This window comes from Oncorhynchus kisutch, linkage group LG18 (genome assembly GCF_002021735.2).
Source record: "Oncorhynchus kisutch isolate 150728-3 linkage group LG18, Okis_V2, whole genome shotgun sequence".
NCBI classification, from domain to species: Eukaryota; Metazoa; Chordata; class Actinopteri; order Salmoniformes; family Salmonidae; genus Oncorhynchus; species Oncorhynchus kisutch.
Window position 1 is genome coordinate 61,088,368 of NC_034191.2, and position 11,472 is coordinate 61,099,839.

At 40.9% G+C, this 11,472-nt stretch overlaps 1 protein-coding gene across 1 annotated transcript; it reads left to right on the forward strand.

Annotated features, from left to right (window-relative positions):
* The first annotated feature begins 3,591 nt into the window (after window positions 1–3,591).
* neurod6a (neuronal differentiation 6a) lies at window positions 3,592–7,029 on the forward strand. Its single transcript, XM_020509110.2, has 2 exons — window positions 3,592–3,796; window positions 4,265–7,029. Exon 2 carries the CDS (start codon window positions 4,269–4,271, stop codon window positions 5,331–5,333), a length of 1,065 nt encoding a protein of 354 aa, XP_020364699.1. The 5' UTR covers window positions 3,592–3,796; window positions 4,265–4,268; the 3' UTR covers window positions 5,334–7,029.
* Window positions 7,030–11,472: the final 4,443 nt, after the last annotated feature.

An 11,472-nucleotide genomic window follows, 5' to 3' on the forward strand; every position in this document is an offset into this window, starting at 1 on the left:
GAGGGGAGGCAGGGGAGGCAAGAGGAGACAGGGGGAGGCAGTGGAGTTAAGTGGTATGGAGACTGTAGGAGGCAATGGAGGTAGCCAGATCCCTTGCCAAACCCCCCTCCCCCTCCCCGAGTCCCCAGACTCAGTCTCTGCCAACCAGTCTCCCCACAGCAATAACCACCAGAGATAAGATGTAGGGTGGATCAGGGATGTTCACACAACATGCATCCTGCAGGAACTCAGGTGAACTAACAGCCAAAGGGCTGCAGCGAAGAAAACCCTGGCCTGATCTCCAATTCTGGCACGGCAAAGATATTAACAACACTCAAATCAACATAGCTGGCATCCACTCACCCTCTGCTCCTCCCCGGTCTCAATCCCTTGGTGACATCATTGGCTGAATTCAACAACAAAATGTAAAATAATTTGACACATCAACCCTGCTGGAACTGAACAATACTTCATTTTCATAAATTATTGGAAGTCAAACCTCTGAATCCCTCCTAATATCTGGCATAACACGGAAAGGTTATGATGAAAAATAAATGTTATATTGTGGCCAGAATATGCATCAAATGTTGTTTGCACTCTAAATGACATGGGGTCAAATAGAGTATGAATTTATGAAAATACCTCAGTAGACAGGAAATTTGCTCATTCTATAAAAGCCCAAAGTAGAATGTTAGATTATGATCGTAGTACTTCACCAATTCCACCCCTTACTATTAAGATTAACAACAAATAATCAGCAAACTATTAGGTTACAATGTTAAAAATGTTGGTCAAATAGAGTAAAACACTCATTTCTTTGAAACAGTTCCCATTGCACCAGAGCTTCCCACCAAGGTAACCAATTAGCATTCTGATTTCTAAAACATTAATGAATTATTCACAGCTCCATATTTCCATACCATTAACAGGCTATGTGTCTTACACCTGGGTACCTTTGTATGTCAACACTTCTGTTTATTTTTTATCCAAGTTTTCAACCTGAGACAGAAGTAAATTAATATTTTCACACAGGGGATATAGAAACAAACTCTTTAAGCGAACTACAGCTCTGAAATGAAAGTGTGAAAAGTCTTCACTTTTCCAGGGCTGGGCCTTTTACATTTGGTATCCAAGCTTTTTGTATTCTATTGCAATTGATCATTTAAATATTTACAGTATTGATATCAACATAAAACAGACAGTCAGTAAGAGAGACACCAAGAATACCTTTGATGCTATTAGAGATCTCAATGACATTCTTTGTTTGCACCCTGTCTGTCTTAAATATGTAATAATTAAAACGCTGGATGACATTCTACACCAAGCATGGTATAAATACAAAGGATGATATGTTCCCTTTTTATCAAACGTTTTTGAATCACAACCCCTTAATTGAATTCTTCTTCTTTACAACAGTAGTGAGCAAGCGTCTTTCTATATTTTTAATTTAAAAAAAAAAATGTAAGTAAGCACGTGCACTATTTCGGAGCTGGGGTGTGTATTAAATGTTTTATGTGAAATGGGATGGGTCTAGTCTCTCTCCCTTCTCCTGCACAATGATTTATGGCCCAAAAAGACCAGAGAACTAATTAACAGAGTAATTAATTAATATAAATTTGCATATTTGCATTTGCAATTAGTGCAGTCAAGTGATTAGTCTGAAATGGGAAGTTTGACTCATCAGATGTTGGTGTGTGTACTGGACCGGAAAGCTTGTCGCCAGCTGAGGCATCTATAGAGGGGGGCGAGGTGGGCAGGCTGAGATGGAGGTGTGTGTGTGTGTGTGTGTGTGTGTGTGTGTGTGTGTGTGTGTGTGTGTGTGTGTGTGTGTGTGTGTGTGTGTGTGTGTGTGTGTGTGTGTGTGTGTGTGTGTGTGTGTGTGTGTGTGTGTGTGTGTGCGTTTGTGCGTGCATGTGTGCATGTGTGCAGACTCAAAACATGAGCATAGGCTGATACATACCAATCAAGCATGAAACATCTAGTCAACCACCAACCAGAGATGCCACCCACTCAAATGTTAGTTTTTTCCCCTAAATCCCGAATGTAAATACTAGTGAATCTACGATGCTCTTTAACGAGTATAAAAATGTTATTAGGTAGAAGCATGTGGCTTCCTTGGTGTCTCTGAGTTGATTGGCACCAGTGAAATTTGTCCTCATAACCCTAATTTTCCACAGACCACCAACAGACGTATCATTTTAATGTTTTCATCTTTCACAAGAGATTAGCGAATGAGTGGCTTGTTCATCATATCTGATAGGACTAAAGCAGCTATGGAGGCAGCCCAGTCCCCTAACTGGTATTTGAATGCATGGGAGTCATGTCCTTCAAATTAACAGAAGAATACAAGCAGATATACAAGCCACCTCCCAGATTAACCCCAAATCACCAGACAAGGAACAAAAGTGTTAATGCTTGGTCATCTGGTTCAAAAAAGACATGCTATTCATATTGTCAACTCATATACATAAGCATGGACTGATACATACCAATCAAGCATGAAACATCTAGTCAACCACCAACCAGAGATTCAGAGATGCCACCACTCAAATGTTAATGTTTCCCCTAAATCCAGAATGTAAATACTAGTGAATGTAAATACTTGTCTCGAGGACCACAGTGGAAATAAGTTCAAGACGTTACTGTGGATTATCCTCAATGATTTTACTCATGTATGGCTTTTTCAAGTGTTATGTGTGCTTGTTTTTGTTTTTGTTAAATGGTCAAAATGAATAAACTAAACTAAACTCAAAAAACCTTTGATCTCAATCAACCCTCCATTCTCAGTTATCGTATAACAATTGAGTTTACTCTACGGTAACAATAAACGGTTCATATTGAAAGATGTTGTGTGCAACTATGGAATGAGGCACACTAGTATGATTGGCCTCTGGGGGCCTATTGGTATGAAGCTGCATTACTCAACACATCCATAACCGGTGTTAGTGCATATTAATGCTAGCTAATCGCAGGTTATTATTTTTATGACACTCCTCTCCCAAAAAGTCTACATTTAGGAGAAGCCTTGGGAATCTCCTGATCGGTGCAAACACAGCCAATTGGCAAACGCCCTTGACAACATGACCCAAAAGACAGGAGCTATCAATCATGTCACTCTAGCTGTCACTCATTTGTGTAACCTAAGCATCTTCTGAAGTGGGTATTTCTGGCTTGTATGCATTACATGCATTTCATGTAATGTTTTATGTACCTTCAACATAGCATGTCATCAACATTGAATTCAATACAATTGCTTAAAACTACATCCTTAATTCCCCCGTAATTGCCTTGCTTTTATCATTTAAAATCCACACATTACCATGCCCTGAGACAGAAAATGGATATTCACATTGAATACATCTATTCTTTGGAATTTACATGCATCTGTTGTATTATCTGTTCTTTGTGTGAGGTCCCTACTGGTTTCCTCCCGTTCCTAAAGAAGCTATAGGGAAGCTTTGCGATGTTTCCCAGAAGCAAGAAGCATGCCAGATGATCAGGGAGAAATTCAACAGTCCCTCGAGACCACACCACGTGGCCAACGCTGCCAGGTGACGTCATCAGCAGATGGCATGGGTACCAGCTCTGGCGGTTGGCATCGGTGTCATTTCTCAAAGAGAGAGAGAGAGAGAGAGAGAGAGAGAGAGACAGAGAGGGGGGGGGGAGAGAGAGAGAGAGACAGACAGACAGAGAGAGAGAAGAAGGAGAGTAGGACCACTCTGGTGCTATCTCCCATCGCGATAACAAAAAGGTGCTGGCGCGTAAAGCTACCTGGAAGGCTATTGAGAAGATGTGCACTGTTTGACACAGGATCCAGGTGAGGGAAAACATGCATGTAGACTGAGTGTGGGGAAAAAAAGAATGCAGTGGTGTCATGTTGTGGGATGGAAATTGAATTGAAATCAAAGTATCTAACAAAAGGATAGTTTATAATTGGGGTTTAAAAGGATGCTCAGTTGAATGAATTAATGAATTAATTAATTAATGGTATGGTGTCTAGGCTACTGTCCTTATCATTGGATTATTATCAGTAATAGGCTAATCATGTAAAGATGTGTACTAAAGTCATACAGATGCATACCATCTATATGACATAGACCTTTATAGATATATTTCAAGAAAATTGAATGATTTTAGCCTATAATATTCAATTCGGTTGGATGTCAATTTGTCCAGATAAGGCCATGGGTAAAATATAATGCAAAGAATGTTAATAAATGTCTAATGATAAAATCACGGATAACATCGGACTAATCAGCCGTATCTTCCCTCTGTCACGCTGAAGAACGATGTTGACCTTACCGTTTGATGAGCCAGCAATGAGGCCAGGGACCGGGACCCAGTATGGGGCCAACTTCCCTCTAGACTGCGTGCGCGAGATCAAGGTCAGTAAACAAGAACCTTTCCTAAAAGCAGCCGATACCATCTCCCAGACCCACATCAAAACCACGGAGGATGAGTTAGAGTCGGAGAGGGATGAGGACGAGAGAGAGGAGCTAGGCCAAGAAGACGAGGACGTGGACGGTTTACCAGGAAGGAGGAGAGGCCCACGTAAAAAGAAGATGACCAAGGGGCGCGTGGACAGGGTGAAAATTCGGCGCCAGGAGGCCAACGCGCGCGAGCGGAGCAGGATGCACGGGCTGAACGACGCGCTGGACTGCCTGCGCAAAGTCGTGCCCTGTTACTCCAAGACGCAGAAGCTGTCCAAGATTGAGACTCTCCGACTGGCCAAGAACTACATCTGGGCGCTGTCGGAGATCCTCAGCACCGGCAAGAGACCCGACCTATTGGCATTTGTCCAGGCGCTCTGCAAGGGACTGTCTCAGCCAACCACCAACTTAGTGGCGGGCTGTCTCCAGCTCAATGCCAGAAATGTCATCACGGACCACAACGGAGAGACATCTTTCACTGGTAGGTCCCCATTCGACGCTATGTACCCTGCGCCTTATCACAGTTCCACCGAGGCTGTAGCGTCTTCAGGCCACGGCAGCAGCACCATGGACAGCGCCAAACCTTTCAGACCATTTAGCTCCTACTGCAGTGCCTACGAGTCCTTCTACGAGAGCACGTCCCCAGAATGTTCGAGCCCTCAATTCGACAGTGGTGCTCTGAGCCCTCCAATCAACTTTAACGGGATATTCTCCCTAAAGCACGAGGAGCCAGCGGACTATGGAAAGAGCTGTCATTACGGTATGCGGTATTGCGCGGCGGTGGCGGGTCGCAACTCCCTCGGTCAGAACTCAATGTCACGGGGGTCCTCTGACATCCGGGATATCCATGTCCCCTATGACATCCACCTCCGCAGCCAGTTCTACCCAATGCAGGAGGAACTAAACACGCCCTTTCATAATTGATAAGAGAAAAGTCAAATGTGACCAGCTTATAGTGGAGTAGCCTAATTAGGCTAAAATACAGAACCCACACATGTATTATTGACAACTTGGCCCATTTTGGGCACTTCCCACTGGGCACACACTGGTTGAATCAACGTTGTTTCCATGTCATTTCAACGAAATTACGTTGAACCAACGTGGATTAGAAGTTGAATTGACGTCTGTGCCCAGAGGGTTGGTTGTGGTGTGGGCCATCTGATGTATAGTCACTTATTCATTGTAATTGAATGTTAATTGTCCTGAGGGTAAATACGTTTTGTAGTGGGATCATTTTAGGGAAAACACACCATGCAGGCAACGGAAACAAACAGAGGTCTGGGAGATTGTCAAATAGCGTTCAGTTAATAGGCCCACTACATCTCCTGTAAGAGTCAAGAAGTAGGATAAGTGACACACATGGATAGGCTATGTTTATTCACAAATTGTTATGCAAGAACATTCTTTTTGGAAATAATTTGTTGATGCCCTTACACATTAAAGTAGTATACCAAACTATACTTATGCTGAATATGCTCTATTCCTAATTGTATTAATCCAAAGGGTAATGTGACATGGTGGAGTTTGGCCTAGTGATGCAACGTCTTAAATAAGACAGCAATAAAAGGCGAAGGGAACTACAGTATGCAATAAAGAACTCCATGCAGTCTGAGACAACTCTATTATGACCCACTAAACGTGCAGGTCAGTAGGGCACCAGTCAACTGGAACAAATGAGCTATTAGAAGACGCTTCAGACAATTCCTATACGTTTTCATTGCCTCAAGTGTTGCATAAATTGTTCCAAGCCAGGCTTGTATTTATTTGTAAGTTATTTAATCTGGATTTATTTATCTAGATATCATTTGTCTATGGATGGTAGACATATGTAAATAAATGTTCACATATTGTGTGTTTTCTACAGTGTCAAACGTTGTGTCAATTATCAAGTGAAATATGAATCGAAGAATGTACAGTTATCCTATTTATAAAATATGAAATACACGTGTCACTGAATAGATGTTTGAAAGGGGGAACATAACCCTTTGTATTTATAACATGTTTAAAATTCATCTGAAAATGACATTGGAATGAATCTCGTTATTCAGGTTATAGCCTATGTCGTTGTTCAAGTTATAGCCTATGCCTTGTGAAAAATTAATCAATGTAGGCCTACACACATTTCTGATATTGGAACTGAACACGCTATCTTTCTTATTTCTTGCAACAAATCAATGCACATTTTTGTATATAGTGGGCACATTCGATTTGTTACCGAGGACTATTGTTTACATGTTAATATTTTGTCTATTCATATGCAACTATGGAGAGAATTTTAGTCTACTTTATTTCCTAAATTCTCATCTTAAAAATATTGGCCTATTGGCATAAAGCTTATTTTAGCTCTTTAGAAATTGAATACTTTTATAACAATAATGTTAGGCAAATTATTAACATCTCTTTATGGAAAATTCTCACGTAATAATTTCGTTTATATGAACAGGCTGCCTTAATTTGAAATGTATATTTGGCACACACCAATTATGTAATTATTGTATTATTCAATGAAGTGTTCGTGGGGGTATAGTGCGCTTCTGTTTTTTTCACCTTCTTTCAAATTTGTATCTGGTAATGGGATTGTTTTTTAAACAACATAACGTTAAATAAAATGGAATTAAAGAGCCTCCATTGTTTTCCGTGTTTGCCGAATATAGAAATCAATGCATAAGGTTTTTCAGTGATAATGTGACGTTCAAAGACATTATTGAAGACGAATGACTGATGGCTTTTGTAATAATATTCTATTTCAGAGCTTATGAAACGAACCTACCTGAATTTATTGTTAGTCACACAATCAATGTAACCATGATATTATGAAGCAATATTTAGTTGCAAATGTAATTGAATTAATTCATTATACTGTCCACACTACCCATTTGACCTTTCGATTATAGGCTGGCAACCTCAAATAGCCTATGTCCAAAAATCACACAGAAATTGATACATTTTATTCACCCGAAAATAGTTTGTATTTCTTGGGGGCAGAAAATGTATCTCTACTTAATTAATAACTCAGTTAGAGAAAGACAACATCTAAATGTGTGTGTTAGAGAGCGAGAGAGAGAGAAAGAGAGAAAGAGAGGGAGAGAGGGAGGGAGAGGTGGGCATGCGTCCATTGTAAAGCCTGTGCCATAAATGTCGCCAAGTTGGGCGCTATAACTGCGTGGACTTCAGCCAGATAGCGACAGACTGCAGATCAGAAGCTTGCTGGGAAGCGTCGTAGGCTATAGGTCGCGCTAATCCCCGGGCGAATGTGCATTGTCATCCTGAGAAATGAGTCCGTGGATGCACGAGACCATGCAAATACAAAACATGATTTGACAGGTTACCTTCAAAGAGCTCTGTTGAAAATACATGTTCCATATCCACTCAGATATCATGGATAGGCTAATTGAATTCACTTGCCTTAAAGATCTATAAAGCTACAGTAAAACAATGTCCAATCAGTCACAACGTGATCGCTACATTTTAGTTTAGCCTACTTGTGAATGGCGCATTCCCTGATAGTTCTGCTCTGGGGCAAGATGTGTAGTAGACCTGTCGCTGGGTCAAATATTGTACCTTTCAATTGAAAACCAATGCATATTTGAAGATAATTAAGTTTATTAATAAACATTTTCCAAAGAAGAACAATTAAGAACTAATATAGACTAGCTACAAAGGCTGTAAAATCAAATACAGAATATGAGCCATTACCTGCTATTATCTAGTACTAATGAAATACAGAGTACCAGCCATTACCTTCTAATATCTAGTACTAATGAAATACAGAGTACTAGCCATTACCTACTAATATCTAGTACAAATTAAATACAGAGTACCAGCCATTACCTGCTAATATCTAGTACTAATGAAATAGGAACACCTCTAGCTTTTGTCAGACTGGTGCAAAAATGATACCTGTGAATTAACAAGTGCTTTTGATGAGCTTGTAATTCTTGGGCTGCATATGTAAGTGTCATATAACCCAGAGTGGTGATATTTCACATGATGAAGAGAGAAAGAGCCTAGCAGACAGCATATGTTCCTATTTCAGGAGACAAAACTGTCTCCTGACAGAGGCCCACAAAGGAGCAGAAAAACCTCAATGTGTACTACATCTATCCAAGCCTTTTTGTCACTTAGTTACTGTATTAACAACTTCAAGATTGATGTGTGTTATGCTATATAAAAGGTGTTATAAGAATGAACTGTAAAATGTGGCTGAGAAAAGCCTACCATATCCGCATCCACTTCACTTTCATTCTTTGCCAATGGAAACTGGGACAGTTTTCACTTATCACATTTTAGGGCTGACCTAGGATCTGTAGAAGAGTGGTTTATTGACCTAAAGCCAGCTAACCGATACCAGCCTTTCATCAATGCCCTTAGTACGGACAGCTCTCTCTGTGTGTGTGTGTGTGTGTGTTGGGGGTTAACAGACACCTGAGTACCTCTATAGAGAAACATCCTCCTGAATGAATAGGCTGTTAATAATACCGTCCCCGTAATTACAAGTGAAACATGTTGTGCTCCTGTGATGTTGATTTATATGTGTGGGGCTCCATAACGGTGGCCCACTCTCCACCTCTACTTCTACTTGGCTCAGAGATGTCCCCCTCTCTTTCTCTCACCCCTCACACATACTCACTCTCACTCTATCCCCATCTCTCTCTCTCTCTCTCTCACTCTCTCTCTCTCCCTCTTTTTGTCACCGTTCCCACAATTTTGCCACAAGTCCGGGGTCTCAGATGGTGTGCGAGGCAAAATGTCCCCCATTAAATTCCTAATAATCTTTTTGGGTGGGTTGCAGTGGGGGTCTTGGCGAAGAGATTTCTTGTTTTAATTAGAAGGTTTAAGGAGCTAAGCCCTTCAGAAAAGCAGGTCCTCCGAGAGGTGGTGTGTGTATGTGTGTGTTTGTGAGTGTGTGTGTGTGTGTGTGTGTGTGTGTGTGTGTGTGTGCCCTTGGAGAGGTGGTGGGTGCAGGTGATCCTCCTAACAGAAGTTGCACCACATCGGCAGCCAATAACTCGTTTAAATATTAGATTGGTGTCGGCTTGGCACCCTTCCTGGTCCTGGTCCGTAAAAGAACCCCCCCCTATTTCTACACTTGGCACATTCTCACATTTTGTCTTGGCATCAGGGAAATTAAATCAGGGGTTCTTAGGTTCTAATACTACTGAGAGGTAGGCCTAACTAGTAATGTCTGCACATACAATGGAACAGAATTATACGATAATGCGGTATGGTAGACCTACAATTGTTGTATTGGCTGAAATGTTATGGAATGATCTATATGACATGCTGGGATGTTCGGCATGGTGTATGAAAACAGAAAGCGACAACACCTTTGGTATAAAACAAATATTCTATCTTTAGACTTCTTCAGTATAGTATCTGAACTTCTGTATCTGGGGGTGTCACTTTTGTGTGCAACATCCCTTTCAACTGCCAACAAGTTACAGTTGAAACTAGTTACAGTTCAGTCTAGTGGAATGAGAGAATATAGCCCAACCATTGACCTCATCCATCTACAGGACCATTAGTAGAACTAGAGAACCAGAGATTAAATATGTAAGAACTCTTCCTATCTGGACAAATTGCATGAAGTTTGTCTGCACTAGACACAGGCTAATCAGGGCCACATTAACAGTCATTTGGAAAGGGGTTGTCAGACACTTAAAGCCATTTATATTATCTGCTAATGCTAAGCACAAAAATGCTAATGAACTAAAGTCCCTGAACAATGTCATCAGTTTCATTCTGCGCTAATTTAGCACACAAAGACACATCTAGTGCAATATAGGAGTAGACTGCTGCTAGATGCATCTACTTCTGAACAGTATGGTCATTGCATGGTCCAGCGGTTAGGTTAGCTCACTGAAATGGTCCAGCGGTTAGGTTAGCTCACTGAAATGGTCCAGCGGTTAGGTTAGCCCACTGAAATGGTCCAAAAGGTTGCTGGCCTAAATCTGCATTGGTGTAACGCATTTAACCTCGATTTATCCATCCGTTATCAGAAATCACTGTCAATGCAAGAGCCCTGTTCTGTTTCAGCTACAAGGCCAAATATGCAGTTGGAGCTCTTACATTGAATTATGATCTTGTTTTGTCATTCATCTACGCAAAATACTCTATAATGTCAAAACTTTTTTTACCAATCAATACTAATTAAATAGCTAAAATATTGTTGTTGCATAAGTATTTCACCCTCTTTGTTTTGGCAAGACTAAATTAGTTCAGGAGTAAAAGTTGTCTTAACAATTCAAATAATAAGTTACATGATTTTTAAATGACTACCCCTTCCTCTGTCCCCCATAGATAAAACATCTGTAAGGTCCCTCAGTCAAGTATTGAATTTCAAGCAGATTCAAATACAAAGACCCGGGAGATTTTCAATGCCTCATAAAGAAGGGCAGTGATTGGTAGATGAGTAACATTAACAAATCAGACATTGCATATCTCTTTAAGCTTGGTCAAGTTAATAACTATGCTGTGGAGGATGTATTAAACCACCCAGACACAACAAATATACAGTCGTCCTTCTGAACTGAGCTGTAGGACAGGAAGGAAACTGCTCAGGGATGTTACCATGAGGCCATTGGTCATTTTAAAACAGCTACAGAGATCAATAACCTTCAACCTACACGTCGAGAAAATTCAAATTAAAGGTACACCAAATTTAAAGGGATGGCTTTTAAAAAATGTACAGAAAACCCTATTGAATAAAAACTTCACAAGAAATGATGTTGGCCAGCAAGTGGGAGGGTTTTCAGTGGTTGAATTACATTTATTCAGCACATGCAAGGGAACCACGCCAACAAATCCCATTAAGCACCTGTATACGGTAAGTCTGAATACCAACTACTGACATTTGCGTAGGAAAGGCGTACATTTTCTAAGTCTGAATCGGGCCCGTAGAGACTAACCCATTGCCGAAATTGCCACAGGGAATGGGGGAACAATAGGCAAGCAGCTTGGTGAGAAGGCAACAACTGTTGGCGCAATTATTAGCAAATGGAAGAAGTTCAAGATGACGGTCCATCACCCTCGGTCTGGGGCTCCATGCAAGATCTCACCTCGT